The sequence below is a fragment of the Myotis myotis genome, unplaced genomic scaffold (genome assembly GCF_014108235.1).
Source record: "Myotis myotis isolate mMyoMyo1 unplaced genomic scaffold, mMyoMyo1.p scaffold_m19_p_7, whole genome shotgun sequence".
NCBI classification, from domain to species: Eukaryota; Metazoa; Chordata; class Mammalia; order Chiroptera; family Vespertilionidae; genus Myotis; species Myotis myotis.
Window position 1 is genome coordinate 36,923,659 of NW_023416379.1, and position 20,245 is coordinate 36,943,903.

Here is a 20,245-nt window from a genome sequence, read left to right on the forward strand (position 1 = left end):
CAGTGGTTAAGAATGTAGCTGCTAGATTATAATATGATTTTTGTTTGCGTACTGGCATCTTTATTTAGTATCTTTATGACCATGGGCAAGTCATTTAACTGCTTCAGGCCTTAGACTCTTTATCTCAGAAGTAGGGACCAAAACACTTATTAAACCAGTGTTCTTATGAGGATTAAATGAAGTGATATATGATGTATCTGAAAATGGTTTGTAAAACTCTAAAGTGTTTTGTAGATGTAAGGTATTTGTTGTTTATGAAATCTTAAGAAAATTAGATGGTCCCCAGGACCTTCTTTAGTAATAAATATTCTTTTCACTGCTTTTGTACTCCTCTAATAGTCAAATCAGTTAGCTTTGATACAGATCTTTGTTAAATGATGAATTACAACAAATTATCTCATACATTCTCTACATGTTCTTGGAAACATGTATGTGATGTAGTGGTCACTGTACAAAACTGGCTCTCTAGCGGGGGAAGCCCCAATTTGTAGCATTTGCTGTTTTCCATGATGTAAATATTCTCACCACAGCCAATTTCAAGCACCAACATGATGTCACTGAACTCAGAGTTGAGACTAGATATGTACCAGTCAGCTCTCATGAGTCCAAAAGAACTGATTCTAGCACACACTGACCTAAGATTTAGTCCATGTTTAGTCTTACAGAAGTGATAATTAATCATTGAAACTTAGATTATCTTTCAAATTGTATTTTGATCTTTCAATTTAAAAATCTAAGAATATTATTGTGGCTGTCTCTGAAAGACAGGAATTTGAAACCAGACCTGGTTCTCATTCTGACTCTGTACTTAGTAGTTCTGTGACCTTGGGCAAGTCAGAGTATCTTTAAGCCTCAGTTTCTTCATCAGATACTATCACAATAATAGTATCTAGCTCAGAAGGGGAGATCTGGTGCCTGGTACAGACCACGGGTTGAAAATGGAGGAAAAGGCTTGCTGTATAAGGGTGCTAACTATTGTCATCAACTTTGAATGCTTTTAATATCATGCCAAACTGAGTTTCATGTTAACTTATTTTATTTTTTAGCTGACATGGGTTTTGCCAGATTATTCAATTCTCCTCTAAAGCCACTAGCAGATTTGGATCCAGTAGTTGTGACTTTTTGGTATCGGGCTCCGGAACTTTTGCTTGGTGCAAGGCATTATACAAAAGCCATTGGTAAGTTAGTCTAAAATGATTTAATTACTTGGCATTGAATTATCCTAAATATCAAATGGTATAATAATGAAACTGCTTTGTAAAAACCATTTTCTGTCTCTTTGTGAAAGTCCTGTTGTCTTCTGTACTCCTAGATTTTACAATCTGTTGGATTTGGATTTTTAACTGTATAGGAGAAAATGGTTCTTTTAAAAGAAGAAAGCATTTTCTTTCAGCGAATAGAGGTATCTGGTCCATTGAGTTGCTATGGAAATAATAACATGTAAATTTTATTTTGCACTCGCCTACTATTGGTCAGAAGAACTGGAGAGAGGTTTAGAATTGTTTCTTCACAAACAGAAACACAGGAGTAGTGGGGTGCTGGAGGAGCCCCCTTCTATCTGGGGAAAAGTTAATCAGTCTTTCCTAAGCAAGAAACTATGACTAACCTTTCTCTCTTGCCATTACAGTTATCAGAATGGTAGTTTCTCCATTAAGGTAGAAAATAGACAGACTCTGGGTAGATTAGCTCTGCTCAGCATTTTGCCATCTCTCCAGGTAAAAAAAGAAACAACTGAGTAGGAAAATCTGTTATAAACATACTCTCTGTAGGATTTAAAGTTGGCTTTAGAACAGAAGCATCAGAGATTTTGCTACCTGGTCACTATATTGTTCTCAGAGGATCCAGCTGCAAACCAAGGGAGTTAAGAAGAGGAGTCTTCCTCAAATCTAGAGATTTCTTTAAAAGAGGTAAAAAGAGAGGATAGGGAGGGAGTATATTTCTTTAGATTTTCCTTTTACAGACAAGTAAGCACAATCCTTTCTGTTAAGCGTATGAAAAACTTGGTGATACCCAAAGAAATACAAAGCAAGTTTTTACATTTGGAAGATTAGACTGATAATTAACCTATTCATCGTAAAAAGGGAAACAAAAATTTTAATATAGTAATGTCCTCATTCATCGGGAGATCTGACTTTTGCAAATTCAGACACCCACAACACATTTATACTTTGTCCGGGGTTGTTACACTAGCACAGTGCTAACATATTGTAATACTTCCTAAATACTGCTGAAGGGTTTTATTAAATGAGTAAAAGAGCCCATGAGTAACCTTAGCCCTGTGAGGTAAACCAGTATGTATTTGATAGTTAGAAGAGTGTAGACCCTTCCCGTGGCAGCTGAGCCCATAGCAAAGCTCTGTTTCAGAGGTGTCAAGGCCACACTGCTAGCAGCTGACAGTGGCAGTTCTGTGAAGGGTGAAGAAAGAACTACCAAAAGCAAATGGAAGGAATAGAGTGGTTCTAAGAATGAGGAGTTAAAATCAGTGCCTGACTCTACTCAGTGAGTGACTTTGACCATAGGTCTGTGTTTTTAGACTTTTAGGCTTATGTTTGCTTTTTCTGTTATTGGATCTCTTACTATGGAGAACAGTAAATCTCTTAGGCAACCACAGAAGGCACCAGAGGATAAGAAGAGACTGAAAGTGAGCCAGAGAAGGAGGGAGTGTTAGTTGGAAGTAACAGGTATGCTTTAGAACATAATTGAATGTGAGATAACCCAGGGCTCGGGTAGGGATAAAGGATGTGATAACAGTAGAAATATGTATGTGTTGGACTCTTAGCAAGCACTGATACAATCTATATCTAAAAGGGAGATTCCCAGTAAGAAAAGGCAAATTCAGCCAAAATCCTCTGTTAAACTAAATGAGCCCCCACCAAACTCTACCATATTCTCAGAGATTCTTATACAAAATCCATGGTAAGGCCAGGCCCATTTAAAAAATTCTCTCTCTCTCTCTCTCTCTCTCTCTCTCTCTCTCTCTCTCTCTCTCTCTCTCGGCCCGGTGCATGAAATTTGTGTACTCGGGAGGGGGGCCCTCAGCCCAGCCTGCGCCCTCTAGCTGTCCAGGAGCCCTTGGGGGATGCCCGACTGACAGCTTAGGCCCGCTCACCCCAGGGGGAGCGGGCCTAAGCCAGCAGTCGGACATCCTTAGCGCTGCCGTAGAGGTGGGAGAGGCTCCTGCCACTGCTGCTGCACTCGCCAGCCATAAGCCTGGCTCAGGGCTTTTGGCTGAGTAGCACTCCCCCTGTAGGAGTGCACTGATGACCAGGGGGCAGTTCCTGCATTGAGCATCTGCCCCCTGGTGGTCAGTGCGCGTCACAGTGACCGCTTGTTCCACCATTTGGTCAATTTGCACATTAGTCTTCTTTATATTGGATATATGTATTTCAGAGAGGAAGGGAGAGAGAATCATTGATCAGCTGCCTCCTGCACACCCCCTACTGGGGAGTGATTGTGCCTACAACCTGGGCATGTACCCTGACTGGGAATCAAACTGTGATCTCCTGGTTTATAGATTGATGTTCAACCACTGAGACACGCCGGCCCGGCAAGGCCCATTTTTAACATGTACCATTAGGTGATTCTATTGTATGTGGTCCACACACTTTGAGAAACAGTTTTATGAATATTTTATAATTAAATGTTTTGCTTTTAAAATCAAAGTAGATGTGTTTTTTGAGAAATAAAGATAATTTTTAAAAAATATGTCTTTATTGATTTGCGAGTGAGAGGAAGGGAGAGGCATAGAGAGAAACTGTCTACATTATTTTTTAAAAATATTTATTAATGCCGAAACCGGTTTGGCTCAGTGGATAGAGCGTCGGCCTGCGGACTGAAAGGTCCCAGGTTCGATTCCGGTCAAGGGCATGTACCTGGGTTGCGGGCACATCCCCAGTGGGGAGTGTGCAGGAGGCAGCTGGTCGATGTTTCTCTCTCATCGATGTTTCTAACTCTCTATCTCTCTCCTTTCCTCTCTGTAAAAACTCAATAAAATATATTTAAAAAAAAAAATATTTATTAATATATTTGACAAAGCATTGTGAATATAATCTCTGAATCTGAATTACAGTTTTTCAATCTATAAAATCAAAATAAGTGGTGGTTTGAAATAGTTAATAAAACTTTGAAAGATGCCTAACTTTATCCTGAGGTATTGGAGGATTGAGGAAACATCTAAGTCAGGGGTAGGGAACCTGTGTTCTGTCAAGGGCCATTTGGGTATCAGCTGATAAATTAGCCTGCTATTTTGGTCAAACATTTAATTAACTCACACTTAATGCCTTGTAAGTGCCAGACCAAATTTGCAGGCCTTATAGAGCCTTGGACTGGACATTCCCCACCCCTAAGTGAGTGTATTTAGATAACATCTCTCTCTACTGGTGTCTGTCTACCTCTATATTTGTCAACTTCTGAACCTTACAATTTGTTGAAAAACTGAAGTTGGTAGCCTTTCAGCCAAAAGTTGAGTTTTTTCCAAATAATTTTATGTGGTATTACTGTTGGAATCAGACATTCTGCTCTATAGTTATGTATTGCTTTAAAGAATGTATTGCTATACCTGATGGTGATATTGTTTTAGTCTATCAGATCTTGAGTAATAGATTATCAGTTGAATGCTTTAGTAATTGAATTACTAATAGTGGTTAGGAAGACTTTTGCCTATATATAAAGTAAATTCATTGCTTATTAAATTGAGTTTCCTAAGCTTATCTTCATCAGGAAATACACAGGTAAATGTTTTTTTATTTGGTTTTCAATGCGTTGTGTGATAATCATCTGTTCATGTCTTCTTAAGACACTGTATTTTGTATATTGCTTTACTGAAAAGTATTTTTATGTGTAGGTTGTGATTATACCAGGAATTATAACCAAAGACGTATAATAAATGTGTACAAAAACTTGTTTTCCTTTCTTTGTAGATATATGGGCAATAGGTTGCATATTTGCTGAATTGTTGACTTCAGAGCCCATTTTTCACTGTCGTCAGGAAGATATAAAAACAAGCAATCCCTTTCATCATGATCAACTCGATCGGATATTTAGTGTCATGGGATTTCCTGCAGGTAATTTATTTTCTTTTTCAAAATATTTAGTCCTATTTCAAAATCATTTCTTTTCAAAAGCATATTTTTAAGTATTATATATATATATTAAGCTAAAGTAACTAGGAGATTATTTTTTAAAAATAACACATTATTTCCTATAACAACATTCAATATTTTTTTTGTAAGATAAAGACTGGGAAGATATTAGAAAGATGCCAGAATACCCCACACTTCAAAAGGACTTTAGAAGAACAACGTAAGTAACTCCATTTAAATAGAAGCAGCCATTTCATTGGGAATATTTAATATTTTTAAAAAAACAGATACAGATTATTTAAACTAGAAACCTAGATTTTTTTAAAATATTCTTTATGCCTATGATTTAAAGAAGATATTACAGATGTTCACATATATGGTAGGCTTACGCTGTATTATTTTAAAACTTCTAAGAATTTAAGGGGCAATAGATAGTTTAAATGTCTCCTCTGTTTTAGCAGGATAAAGGGCTCAGTTCAGGGCCACAACTATGATTTTTATCTTTCTCTGAGTAATGACTGGTGACCGAAATGCTGGGCTAGCTGCCAAGATGACAGAGGAAGAACACATGGCAGGGATCTGAGTAACTGGCGGGACATTTATGTTGAGCAGAAACAAGAGGAGGGGAAAGGTGGCATGAGAGGACTTTATTATAAGTATATATGCTCAGAGGAAAAGGTGAAGGAGGCTCCCTTTTAGGCAACTTAATGGAAAATTTTCAGGACAGGAGAGCTTGCAGCGGTTTTCAACCTATGGGTCGCGAACAATGAAAATACATCCCGCATATCAGATATTTACATTACGATTCATAACAGTAGCAAAATTACAGTTATGAACTAGCAACGAAAATAATTTTATGGTTGGGGGTCACCACAACATGAGGAACTGTATTAAAGGGTTGCGGCATTAGGAAGGTTGAGAACCACTGGCTTATAGGAACAAAAGCAGACATCATAAATAGAAGTAGAGAGTGGCACTCACCATTTTTGGCCCCTCTGTTACACAGTCCTTGGTAGGTCTTTTGCCTCTTCCTATCTCTAAAAACACACACACACATACACATACAAACTCTATGGTTAGATGCCATTGTCAGACTCAAGGACCTCTTTCATTCTTGTCAAGGGGAGTATTGACCTCCTCTCCTTTCATACAAATGGCACCTCTTAAAGATAGCCTTGATATTGTTCAAGGTTTTCTCTTCTCGCCCTAGACATTTTCCCAGGAAGTCTCCATGATCCTAATGGCCACAATTTACTGTCAGTTATGCTGATAATTCCCAATTAATATATCCTACTCAGATTTCTTTTCCAAGTTTCAGACCCATTTATCTAGTTGTCTCATGGAACTCAATTTCAGTGTCCACAAATACTTCAGTTAAATGTCCCAAACTGAATTCATCATTTATCCTCCTAAACCTCTCCTCTGCTTTATTTCCTCCCTACTTATGTATCTTATGATACTACTCAGTGTACATGATTCACCTAATTATTGGAGCCAAAAGCATCTCACTCTCTTCTATTTTGCTCCCCAGTGTCCAAACAGTAAATCTAGTCAGTTCTTTGTTCTAAATATCCTCTGAATCATTGTATTTCTCTCCATTCACCCTGCCACTATTAAAATGCAGACCACCACTGTCTCACCCAGAATCTTGAAATGGCCTCCTAAGTGGTATTTCTACCTCCAGTCTTCATTCCAACTCACTGTCTATACTGCAATCATTCCAAAAGCAGATTTGATCATGTCAGTCTTCTAGTTGCTCTTCAGTCACCATTGCTCTGAAATTCCTTAATACAGCTAACAAAAGCTTGGCTTCTGCATCACCAAATTCAGCTCATAAACCATTCTTCACTTTGTGTTCTATACCCTAGACATCGTGAATTTTTTTTAAAAAAATGTATTTTTATTGATTTCAGAGAGGAAGGGAGAGGAAGAGAGAGATCGAAACATCAGTGATGAGAGAGAATCATTGATTGGCTGCCTCCTGCACGCCCCCCACCGGGGATCGAGCCCGCAAACCAGGCACATGACCTAAACAGGAATTTAACTATGACCTCCTGGTTTGTAGGTCAACACCCAACCCCTGAGCCATGCCAGCCAGGCAGAATCTATATTTCTAATGTAGGCTCTCAGGTGCCCATGCTGCAGATCTGGAGGCCAGGTTTGTGTAGCAGGGTCCTAGAGCACATAAAAAGGGTTTTGAAATGTACATATGCTTTGACCAAATAATTCCAAGAATTTGTTCTGTGGAAGCAATTTGAGCAGCTAATTCAGTACTTACTATGTGCCTGGCATGTCCTATACCCTTTACCTACATTTTCTCATATGATCGTTATACCAACTCCGTAATGTAGGTATAATTATAATCCTCACTTTCAAATGAGGAATCTAAGCCTTTCATAGTGCTAACTACCCAAGATCACGCAATAGTAAATGACAGGGTCCAGAAGGCGTCTCTAATTCTCACCTGCTCTGCAGTTATTGTCTCCCTACAGTGTGTACCAGATTTACCTACAAGGTGAATAATAACTATTGTGAAACACATTAGTAACAGTAGGAGATAGGCAACCACTACATAATAAGTTTAAAGGACATTTGACAAGGAAAAATGCTTATAAAACAATATTAAGTGAAAAAAGGGCAATTTATACAGTATGATCCCAGTTTTATAAAAACAAAACAAAAATCCCTCAGTGTTTGTATAATGTGTGTGTGTGTGTGTGTGTGTGTGTGTGTGTATAATGTCAGGAAATTATCAAAATCTTGACAGTGGTTCTTTATCACTGAATGGCTTGATTATGAGTGATTTCAATTTTCTTCTTTATACTCTACTATATTCTCTAAATTTTCTGCCATGAACATATATTTTCTATTTTTTACCCATTTAAATTTGAAATATTTCATATTTAGGAAAGAATGTATATGATACATATATAGTTTACTTAGAATAATAAATGAATACCCTTCTACCTCACCTCTCAACCAAAAGAAATAGAACATTACTAAGATTACAGAAGTACTCTATGTACCCTCCTTTCCTGTTCATGTCCCTCCCAAAGGGTAGCCCCTGTTCTGAATTTGTATTTATCATTCTTCATTTTTCATTATAGTTTTACTACAAATAAATTATTGTTCAGTTTAATGTATCTTTGAACTTTTTATATAAATAGTATTATACTTCTGCACTTTGTTTTCCCTCATTCAACCTCTGTATTCATTTTTACTATTGTTAGCATTCTATTATGTCAACACATAACAATTTAATTACCTATTCTTTAGTAGATATACATTTGGATTGTTTACAGTTTATTCTATTACCAAAATGCTGCCAAGAACATTTATTGTGTATGTATCCTGTTATGCATGTGCAAAAATCTCTCTTAGACTAGAGTATGTACCTAGGAAAAGAATTGCTGGGTCATAGGATATTCACATTTTCAACTCTAATGGTTAATGCATAATTATTTTCCAAAGTGATTGTAAAAATGTAAACTCTTGCATGCGGTGTGTAACACTTCCTATTTCTTCACACATTTACCAATGTTTAGTTGTGTATTCCTTTTTAATCAGAAAAAACAATGGCGTAAACTTATACCTTATAGGAAAAATCAGTCTTAGAGCTTTCCATTATATGAATGGTGTAAGTGTTCCCAATGATGTTTGATTGTTATGTTCTTACAGATATGCCAACAGTAGCCTCATAAAGTACATGGAAAAACACAAGGTCAAGCCTGACAGCAAAGTGTTCCTCTTGGTAGGTGCATCTCCCCCAGATTGGGAAGTCAGAACCTTAGTGCAGCTCTCACCTCATCCCATTTCCCATGGAATTGTCCCAGCTGTTCCTTCTCTTTAGAAGGAAAAGAAATCAGTGGATGCTGGAGCAAATTAAATATTTTTCTTGGGAGATGTTATCCATGACTTTTAGCCTTATTTTCCCCCCAATAATTTTATCAGCAGAAAAAGAATTAAATTCTGTAACTGCTTTAATGCTAATGATTTTTGCCAATTCCACATAAATGTGTGTAGTGTGCTAATCATGCAGTAAGTGAGCTGTACAAAATGGCATTTGATATTAATCCCGTTAGACAGTAATTTAAAAGTCAAAACTGACTTGTAAACAACTTTTTCATGTGTTATCACTCCCTAGCTTCAGAAACTCCTCACTATGGATCCAACGAAGAGAATCACCTCCGAACAAGCTCTGCAGGACCCCTATTTCCAGGAGGACCCCCTGCCCACCTTGGAGTATGTGTCCGACCTTTTCTGTGTCTTTTGCTCCCGGTCGAGGGTGTCGGGTAGTGGCTGAAAGCAAGAGAGCACTTGTTCGGAAGTATTTTACTGTCTTCATTAATGCTACTTTGGAGAAAAATACTCACTTGTATTTTGAAGGAAGCAAAGCTGTAGAGAGGTGTGAATGAAAAGACGTATTTTAGGAATGACGATTAAGACAGATGGGACTTTTATAGAAGGTCTGTCAGAACAGTTTAAACGGAACCAGTGGGGAACTGAGAAGTTAAAATTCAGTGTGTCTCCATCCTTGGTTATACCCACGTATATGGTTGTGATTAGGTTTGTTAGAGGTGCAGCTTTTCTTAAAAGAAAAGTTATTTTCTTTGTTGAAGCAAATACAAATTCAGTTATTATTAGTGCCAATGAAGTTTGTGTGGAGAAATTCTGTCATATGTCAACTCCCTAACAGCAGCTAAGATTTGGTATTGAACATGGCAACGTGTAAAATTAAGACAACAAATTGTTCTTTAATGCTTAAATTAAGTTGTGATGGGAGACATCCAACAAGCACCAATCACAGATGAAGAATAGGAAATACGTTGAGAAAAAAGTGGAATTTTAAATTAACAAGGTCAGTGATATCATAGCTTTTCGGTCATGACATTTCTTTCTTTATAATGATTTTTAGTGTGTTTGCTGGCTGCCAGATTCCATACCCCAAACGAGAATTCCTAAATGAAGATGAACCTGAAGAGAAAGGCGATAAGGTATGAACTGCACAGTACATTTTCACTTCCAGAGGGTAAGGAGGCAAAAGGAGAACATAGGGAAGTATAATTTAATAATCCCTATGTATTTAACCATCTTTTATTTAATTAAACCTGTATTTATGTAGGCTGCTTTGAAATTTGAAATGTAATAAGCTTACAGATGGATGACCTTCCTGATTTGTTTTATAGCCTACTAGAGGCCCGGTACACAAATTCGGGGTGGGGAGGCTGATCGAGGGTGGGACGGGGGGCGGGGGGGGCTGGTGGGGTAGGAGGGCCCCACCCCCTGGTCAAACTCCCTGTTGAGGGGACAGTTTGCATATTAGGCTTTTATTATATAGGATTTTATTCCCTGACTCGTCATTCTTGCTTTTTGTTTGTTCAGCATTATTACCATCACCTTATGCAGGCTGCTTTTCAAAGCATCATTCTGTTCTTGATATACTTGGAGATATAAGGCCCCTTCCCACACCCCTGTACCTGAAAATTACTCTCGAAAGACTATTGGAGCTGTTTTAATGAGGGCAGAACTATTTCCTATGTGCCTTTGGTCTTCAGTGGGATGTCTGTGTCTGGTTGGAGGATTACTATGCCATTGAATGGACTTCAGAGAATGAGTCCCATTCAGGGCCCAGCACGTTGACCTTTGGGGATGCTGTAGTCCTTGGCTGCTCCATTTTCCAGCCATTCCAGCCACTTTGGTGTCCCACATAGGTCGCCCTGCATGTTGGCTCAGCACATCAAGTATTGAAAGACATTTCCTGTTAATGTAGTTCCAAACCAAGCTTGCTTTTTTTCCCTTCCAAGAATCAGCAACAGCAACAGAACCAACATCAGCAGCCCACGGTCCCTCCAGCACAGACAGCAGCCCCTCCGCAGGCGCCCCCTCAGCAGCAGAGCAGCACCCAGACCAACGGGACTGCAGGAGGGGCCGGGGCCGGGGCCGGGGGCACCGCAGCAGGGCTGCAGCACAGCCAGGACTCCGGCCTCAACCAGGTGCCTCCCAGCAAGAAGCCACGGCTGGGGCCTTCAGGCGCAAACTCAGGCGGGCCTGTCATGCCATCAGATTATCAGGTATTCCCCTGAATTTTGTACTTTTAATGTTTATACATTTTTATTAAATCAATGCTTTTAGAATTAAGTAGCACTTAATGCTAAAGTTTGTACAAACTGTACAATCCTGTTTCTACGGCATTATGAAAATGAATATCTTTGTTGTATTTTATGTAATTGCAAGATATTTCTCTCTTGACTTGTTTATCCTGACACCCCAAGGAGGGAAGCTGAGGCAGGCCCTTTCCTCCTCAAAGAAAATTTCTTCTTTTGCACAAACAGCTGCCTTTCAGCTTTGGACCAGAAAAAGATACCTAGATAAGCAATTGAAAAGGGAGAAGAGTGGTAGCATATTTTGGACAAAATAGCTATATACCAGAAAGATTTGCTGTCACTGGAAGAAAATAGTAAATAGCCACATAAACATAGAAGAGAAAAGGATTAAAATTGAAATTTCTCAGAAATAACCATTAAATCTCACTAGAAATAATTTTGAGACTAGAAAATACTTTTAAAGTACTTTGATAAAAAGAGAATTATAATTGTAATACAAATTCTGGAAATTAAAGAAAAATTAAAGGTTTGGTATTTGGGGAGAGAGGTAAAAATACTTGTGAAAACTGCAGGAATCTTGTTTTCAAGGTAGCAACAAGCTAAGAAAAGGTCTAAGAAAATGAGAAGAAAAACTTAAATGAAATGTAGAAAGAAAAATGGTATAGAACCATGTCCCTTGGGAAACTGGTGGAGGAGGAGCAGTTAGGTTAGAGATAATAGAAAACAAAACCACAGCAAGGGAGCCATAAACTCACTGGTACGGAGCTGGAATTGAGAAAAACATTAACAGGAAAGATATAGTAAGTAGCTGCCCAAACAGGCTTTCCATTTTGAACATCTTACAGAATGAAATGTATTTTCTCGCACAACTGCGTCTCTGAAAACCTCTCTTGGAAGATGCCCTACAAGCAGAGGGGATAGAACAGCACTGCCATTTGGTTCCAGTTAAACTAGTCAAGGTTACCGTTTGATCCTCTAAAAACAGCAGGTCATGAACCTCTTTGAATTTTCTCATAAATTCAGATTCCCCCCCCCCAACATTGGTTTATTCTTATCATATGAGCAATAAACCTTTACTATATACTGGCTTATCTTTGTGTCTCTGATAGTATTTGTTAAGGTAAGAAACATTTAAATCTGTAAAAAAAAAATTGTGAGTTTATTTGAGCCAAACTGTCAACAATTGCTGGGAAACAGAATTTCCGGGAGAATGGCGGTTTTTCACCTAGTTTTATAAATTACCATCAAAGGAGGATATAAAATCTGCTGGTGATCGATTAGAGGTGGGAGATAGCAAAGCGGGGAAACTTCTGGGATTGGGTAAAAAGTAAAATGATAGACACACGCTTCTTTTACATAGGTGGGTACAGGATAGTTATCAATCAACAATTAAACACGATAACAGTAACAATGAGGGAATTTGTGGTCTTTATCCTGGCACTTTGGTTTTGCCCTGAGGGGTGGGGGTGGGTGGGAAGTTGCAAGGTACCTTGATATTCCAAAGGTATGTAATCATAGATGCAAAAAGACAGTAGGCTCAGTTAAGATAAAAGTTGATCTTTGTCAGGGAAAATATTTGCCTAAGACAAGATTATCCACAATAGACTGCTTTTTAATTTAAAAAGTTTTAATTTCAGACCATCCTTTGTGGTTACTTTAGGTCTGTGAGTTTGCAAGGCCGCCACACAGGCCTTCTCTGAGTTAGGTTAGCATGTGGCCCCTTTTTGCCTACATATTATAATAACCTGATTATAGACAATTGTGGACAGATTACTTTAAAAATTGTTTTTAATTTATTTATTAATTTTAGAGAAAAAAAGAGTGAGAGAGAGAAACATCGACTTGTTATGCCACTTATTTATATATTCATTGGTTGATTCTTGTGCATGCCCTGACTGGGGATCAAACCCGCAACCTTGGTGTATTGAAATGATGCTCCAACCATCTGAGCTACCTGGTCAGGATCTTAATTACTGTTTTTATTCCTTTCAAACTGAAGAGCTCTTCAAAATCTTTTTCTTTGTCCATCTTGTGCTATTTACTTAAAAACAAGACAACATCTCTATAAAATGGGTAGATAGCTCAGCTACTTAGTTGGATAGACTAGCACGAGGAGGGGTAGTCCCTTTGCATCTATTTGCAACTCTAACATCATCAATGTGTTTGTGCTTTATCCGGTACGGAAAATCCAGTGTGTGTGTCCAGTCTGCTCAAGTGAAAGTGGTCTTGGCCAACCTAACAATTACAGGGCTTGTGAATGGAAAGAACGTTTTTTCATAATAAACTTTCAAAATAAAACATAGTTAGAATGTGGAATTTTGGAAGGCTTCTTACACTGACACAGCTAATCAGAGTTATGTAACTTAGGAAGGATCCAGTCATTTGTGTTAACCAAGCCCATCTTACTGCCCTGTTGTCTTGGGCCAGATGTTCCAAGTCCAGTTTGGCAGCCTATGCACCTGAGGTGGGGACCTTGTTGATTTGTCCTTTCTTAACCCTAATGCCACCTCCAAGTCATTGACATTTTAACTACAAATAATAGCTTTATTATGTATATTCTTTCCCACTTTGCTCAGAGGAAGAACTGGCCTGAGCATAGCCAAAGACATTGGTCCCAGCTATTCTGTTTGACCAGGCACCATGTTTTTATTCTATTGACGAATTTTCCTTTCACATATTTTTTCATATGTGCCCTAAGAAGATGAATGTTTCATTTAAAGTAATAAAGCCCTAACCGGTTTGGCTCAGTGGATAGAGCATTGTCCTGTGGACTGAAGGGTCTCGGGTTCGGTTCCGGTCAAGGACATGGACCTTGGTTGCGGGCACATCCCCAGTAAGGGGTGTGCAGGAGGCAGCTGATTGATGTTTCTAACTCTCTATCCCTCTCCCTTCCTCTCTGTAAAAAATCAATAAAGTATATTTAAAAAATAAAATAAAGTAATAAAAACATTGAATTGAAATACATTTGTGTCTGCCTCCTCCTGAGGGCATTTTCATATATGAACATTTTTTTATTCTAAGTAAGACCTGAGGTTCATAAAGCCCACTCATTGCTGCCATGCCCTGCCCAATTCTGCCTTGCTTTGTCATGGAGGTGCTGCTGCTGCCCCCACTCTGGCCTCTACCTCTGAAAACTTTTTCTCTACAAATGATTTCTTAATCACAGCTTTTTTATTTATAATGAGAAAATTAACAGGCATCTGTAGATATTATGGATAATTTTGGCCGAATGTGCCAAATTAATGATTCTTGTTTGTAAATCTCACTTATGCAAAGAATGACTAACCAGAATTAGTCAGTACCGAGAGCAGTGGGCAACATAAGTTTCCCTACTGCCTTGTGTGTGTGTGCCAGTGCAGCTCATCTCCCAAAGAACTCCAGCCAAACGTGTGGTTATAGTGGTGGCAGGCTATGATTTTCAATCAACAAAATGTATTAACAAACTAAGCTGGATCTGATCCAGGAGCCTCTGATGAGCAGCTCACTTCTCCATTCTGTTGTGGTGATCACCTCTTCTTTCATCAGTAACTCCCTTCTCCTGTTTCCTTCTCCTAGCACTCCAGTTCTCGCCTGAATTACCAAAGCAGTGTTCAGGGATCCTCGCAGTCCCAGAGCACACTAGGCTACTCCTCCTCATCTCAGCAGAGCACCCAGTACCACCCATCTCACCAGGCCCATCGGTACTGACTCCCGCAGCCCAGAGCAGACTCCAGCAATATGATGTCCGCATTGAAGAGAATCAAAAATGCAAAAACTGTGATGCCGTGTAAAACTTACCCACGTGGGAGGAAGACTGTATTCTGAGCATCTTGCAGGACTGATGTCTCTTCTCTATTGACTTACAGAAGATTTTCGTGAAGTTTCCCCAGCACCCTTTCCCTGCATGTGTTCATCGTGACTTCTCTGATCGGGCGTCTGATCCAATCCCAGCACTTACCTTCTGTGACCTTCAGCATTCTTTTGAAGGATTTCCTGGTGCACCTTTCTCGTGCTGTAGCAATCACTATGATTTATCTTTTCAAAGCTCTTTTAATAGGATTTTAATGTTCTAGAATCAGGACTCCAGTGGTGTAAAGTTTTATACTTCATCAACTAACCTAGCAACACAGGTAAAAACGTACCTTTTAAAGCACTACGTTATTTTCACAAAATATAACTGTTTTGCTCATGGAAGTCTTAAACAGAAATTGTTACTGTCCCAAAGTACTTTATTATTATGTTTTTATTTATCTAGTTTCAGGGAAGGTCTAATAAAAAGACAAGTGGTGGGACAGAGGGAGCCTACAACCAAAAACAGCCTACATCTTCGCAGTTGGTATGCTTCATGCAATGAAGCACCGAAGTGTGTGATGGTTTTTATGTAATCATTTACATGGAACTTAGTTCCCAGAATCATCTTATCCTGAACAGTAGTCAGTAATGAAGAATTATAAATTTAACTTCCTGTAGCTAAGTCTGCGTTAAAAGGGTTTTGAGAGCTTTGATGAAATGCAGTCCTCTGGTGACCCGCACCAGAGAGCTGAAGAGAACATTAACTGCACTAGGATTCTTTAAGGAGCAATGCTGATCAGAGGATATATTACTTTCCTTTGAAGGAAAAGCTTCTAGTGTGTATTGTACATAACGTTGGCTTCTCTAAAGAGCTGTTGGTTTCTTCACATGTGGGCCATCTTGAGTAACTTTCTTACATAATCAAGGGTACTCGACAGAAGCCTGCCAATGAATCTGCTTTTAAAATAAAGAGCAGTGTTCTCCATTTGTATTTGCATTAGATATAGAGTGACTATTTTTAAGGCATGTTAAAAATTTAGGTTTTATTCATGTTTAAAGTATGTATTATGTATGCATAATTTTGCTGTTGTTACTGAAACATAATTCTATCAAGAATCTTTTCATTGCACTGAATACTTTCTTTTGCCCCTAGGGGAAAACTAATAATTGTGCCTAAAAAACTATGGGCAGATAGTATACAACTAAACTAGATAAAGTGCATATTTGCATTTCCATGATCTATGAATTGGAGGCCGAGTTCTTTCTCAGTCAGTGTAAAGAACCCCTCACTCCCCAGAGTCACAAAGAAATGTAGACTTAGAGCTCTCGTAATGTAAGGGACAGGACATTTGTGTTCTCTGAATGCTACTAGCAGCACCAGCCTTGTTTTAAACGTTTTCTTAGCTAGAAGAAATAGCTGATTGTTGTATATGCAAGTTATAAGCATTTTTTTACTATTCTTTATGAACTTATCTACCTGGTTATATACTCTGGGTCCATACACAAGTAACATAAGATTTTAGACAGAAGCCAGTATATATTTTGCACTATTGATGTGATCCTGTAGCCAGCAAGGACCTTACTGATTTCAGCATAATAATGCTTATTAATAATAAAGACTATATAGTGATGCTCACCAACACTGACACAGTTGCATGCATGCTCCATTGGAAGGAATTTCTGATTGTCTCTATGGTAATCTACCCCTTCCGTTTTCAAAATGAAAAATTAATAGCCCTCTGCCTAATGTAGCTACATATATAAGGTTCTGTCCTGTGCCTGAAGCCTCACTGTCCAGAGTTATTGGTCCTCAGATGCTCACTGCACCCTCACCGTGTACCCAGTGCTGTGCTGGATGGAAGATACAAAGGACAAGACGTACTTGCTGGCTCTTAAGGAGCTTACGTTCCACTCCATGAAAGGGAGCTCTGCTGGGATGGTTGGCTTATAAGGGAAAACATCTGAGAATGTGAAGGTCCTTTTGTTCACTTCTAAACCCACTTGGATGGAGTCACTATTCCAAATTCTCCACAAGAAACTGTTATGGAGAGGTTTCTATGTGTAGTTACCTTTGAGAATGCCAGCAATTCAGTATCACAGCAGGCATTCATGTACATTTGAAATGTTCACAGCAGCCTTTCAATATTGGGTGGCTCTTGGTAGGCAGAACACTAGTAAGTAGCTGTAGGAAATTAGAATGAAAATAGAAGCCCTGTCCTGCCCTCAAGGGGACCTTACATTTAATGAAAGACATACCCAAGTATGTGCATGAACCCAAATGCCATGTCCCTTCATACTTTATACGCAACTTTGAAATACAGTTCTTGTGATATGTGCTTATAGGATCATAGGACTACCTAGCATTCCTGGTGTGTGGTGCATTTTACTGGCAGAACCGATGGAGGCTGTAAGGGGATTTCATCAGTTGTTCCCAGTACGATGTTCTCCAGAATCGAGCCAGATATCCCCATTCCACACAGGACCGGGTTTCTGGTCATTGCACTGGCTCTGGCCCTTTCCTCCCGTGGTCCTGCCTCAGAGTTGGTGATGCCCGTTATCTTTTAAGATAATTTTGATTTGTAATTTCTGTTTCCCTGTAAGGGGGCACAAAGCCTTGAACACATTTATGGTCCCTAAAATTGTGGGACCTCAAAGGAGAACTATGAAGCTTTTTAAGGTTCAAATTTACCTTTGTAGTCCCCAAATGGCCACATTCCTCTTCGAAAATTTATTACTCTCATGTCCCCGAGAATGCAGGGGGAGATTCCTCAGCATATGGGAACACCTAAACCAGGGAAGGTCACAGGAAAGAAGGAATCAACATGAAGGTGCTCTGCTCCCCATAATTACAAATCAATTTGAGGTAGCTTTCTGGTGAGGTGTGTGTTTGGAAAACGGGATTTCAGGGCAGCTGAGCTCAAGGGTAAGGTTGCCTGGTGGCAGGACTGACACTAAGAGGCTGAAGCAATCCTTGTGAGGAAACAGATCATGCAGTAACATACAAAAACCAAGGACATGTATATTTTTATATCTGTGTGGTTCTAAAACTTTAGTACTTAGAATTTTGGCCTTCTGCACTACTCTTTTGCTCTTATAAACAATTTACCTTTTAAAATGGAAAGGGACGGCATTTACATATGTGTTCACTGCCTCATTCCTGGTGAAGCAGCTGTTAGTTATATGCCTCTAAAACTATGCTGTTTTCTCTGCTAAAGAGAGAAAAAATAGTTGGACAATAAGACTTGCCACTTAGTCTGCTTTGAATAAATTTATGTAGCAGAAACTATATAATGAAGGAAGAAATCTATGAAAATTGCAAACCCCAACCTATCTATGGTGAGATCTTTGCAGGAAATAGAGGAAGGCAGTGAAATGGCAGTGAGAGTAAAGGAGGCTTGAAGGATTCAAGTATAAGTAACGTTTTATATAAAGCATAGTAGTTTAGGTCCCCATAATCTTAAAGAGAATCATAAATATCATAAAGCAAAGTTCATTGGTTTAGGATTTTTAAAAAATGTGTTGTACCTAAGGCCATACTTACTCTTCTATGCTGTCACTGCAAAGGCGTGATAAGTATGTATTATATGAAAAAAAAATCCTTAATGCACTGTTATCTCCTAAATATTTAGTAAATTAAAACTATTTAATTTTTTTAAAGATTTGTCTGTGTAGACACTAAAGGTATTACACAAAATCTGGACTGAAGATGTCCTTTTTAACAACAATTTAAAATACTTTTTATATATGTTATGTAGTACATGCTTTCTTAAACTGCATAGTTTGTATTTCCCATAATTCCTATTTGTGAAGTGTGCTCGTCCTTGTCTCACTTCAGTCATTTCCTGCATGCATCCCTCTTTATGGCTATAGAGATGCCTGTATGCTCTCCACACTCTGCTACGAGGTGTCGCTCAGGGCGCTGCACCCAGCGAGGCCCGCCCTGGGGGTGCAGGACAAGCCGCCGCTTTGGAGCGGAGTGTCCCCCCGCTTTTGAGTTGTCCTGGCCTCCTCCTTGAAATGACTGTTAAAACTAAAATAAATTACATTGCATTTATTTTATATTCTTGGTTGTAATAAAAATTTAATTGACTTTGTTTCTGTGTGGCTTCTTTAAGTATAAAAAACTCTTGTTGTAAGTGTTGGTGTTGAGATTTGAATGGTGCGCCTAGAAGCTTTTCCAATCACACTTGTCCAGCAGCGATACAGCCTCCCTGTGAGTAGCCACTTGGGGTTGTATTCAGGGTGTTTATGATGTCACAAAACCACAGAGGCAAGGCTTGCAATACCTCAGAAGCAAAATTACAGTCTTTAAAACATCTCCCCGGGAAACGTCCTATTTTTGAAAATTAAAATTAAAATGGTGTTTTAGAAGAAAACAAATAAGCAGCATTTTGTGGGGAGAGTGGCGCTGGGAGTCTGTCCTTTTATAAGAACGCTCTGTTGTACCTGGCTTCCCCTTATGGTTTACGCGATGAGTCCTCTGAGGTTAATCCAAGGGTCAAAAGCATCGTGGAGTGAGTTGAAGAATGGTTAAGTGACACACAATTTCCATTTCTATTTAAAATAGATATTACACATATCTAACTGCTTCACTGCTTGGCACAGATCGGTTTTTCAAAACTGCTATTCACAGGGTAGAGCTTCTCTTGGAAAACTTTTTTGGCCACGGCTGCCTTTCTAAGCAGCCACCTGGGTAAGAGAAAATGGATGACTGCACAAACCCCTCACCTCCAGGGAAAGGGACCTGAAAGGTGGGTCTGTCTCCCCAGCGAAGTGTAAGTTTTGTGGACAGCGCCTAGGATTTATTCCTCCTGCACTCCCAGCAGCTGGCAGGATGCTCAACACAGCAGATAATATGGCGAGTCACTAGCATCCCTTCTGTACACTGGCATAGAATTCCCACATCACTTAATATGTCGTATTTATATTTGGACATGGATGCATGATATATAATTTCCATGAATAATGAAAATGCTAGAAATAGGCATCGCTTCTTAAAATAGGTTCATTTCTTATATTTTTGGCTGCAAAGTCAATATAAAATATCACCCCAAAGGAACCATCTAAATTGCATTTAAATAAAAAATTAAGCCAAGTTAGCTGTACTCACCAATCTTAGGAAGCCATCTTTCTCCTGGCTGCGTAGAGGTGGGCATTTTCACGCCTTACAGAGCGTTTTATCTACAGGCAGTGGAGAGCCAGCGTGGCCAAGCAGCACACACACCTAGTAGGAACATGTGTTCATTTGATCTAAATGAAAATACAGGGGAAAGAAATGGAAATATTGAC

At 39.0% G+C, this 20,245-nt stretch overlaps 1 protein-coding gene and 1 pseudogene across 11 annotated transcripts in view; one reads left to right on the forward strand and one right to left on the reverse strand.

The window, feature by feature from the left end:
• The window catches only part of CDK19 (cyclin dependent kinase 19), a 112,391-nt gene extending 96,316 nt beyond the window's left edge, over positions 1-16,075 (forward strand). For all 11 annotated transcript variants that reach the window (XM_036316478.1, XM_036316475.1, XM_036316477.1 and 8 more), the window contains 8 exons: positions 1,047-1,178; positions 4,920-5,063; positions 5,232-5,301; positions 8,760-8,832; positions 9,226-9,323; positions 9,997-10,075; positions 10,886-11,152; positions 14,741-16,075. In XM_036316478.1, coding sequence (XP_036172371.1) covers positions 1,047-1,178; positions 4,920-5,063; positions 5,232-5,301; positions 8,760-8,832; positions 9,226-9,323; positions 9,997-10,075; positions 10,886-11,152; positions 14,741-14,872 — 995 coding nt within the window. In that variant the 3' untranslated portion in view covers positions 14,873-16,075. The remainder of the gene's footprint in view (positions 1-1,046; positions 1,179-4,919; positions 5,064-5,231; positions 5,302-8,759; positions 8,833-9,225; positions 9,324-9,996; positions 10,076-10,885; positions 11,153-14,740) is intronic.
• LOC118660906 lies at positions 6,121-6,237 on the reverse strand (annotated as a pseudogene).
• Positions 16,076-20,245: the final 4,170 nt, after the last annotated feature.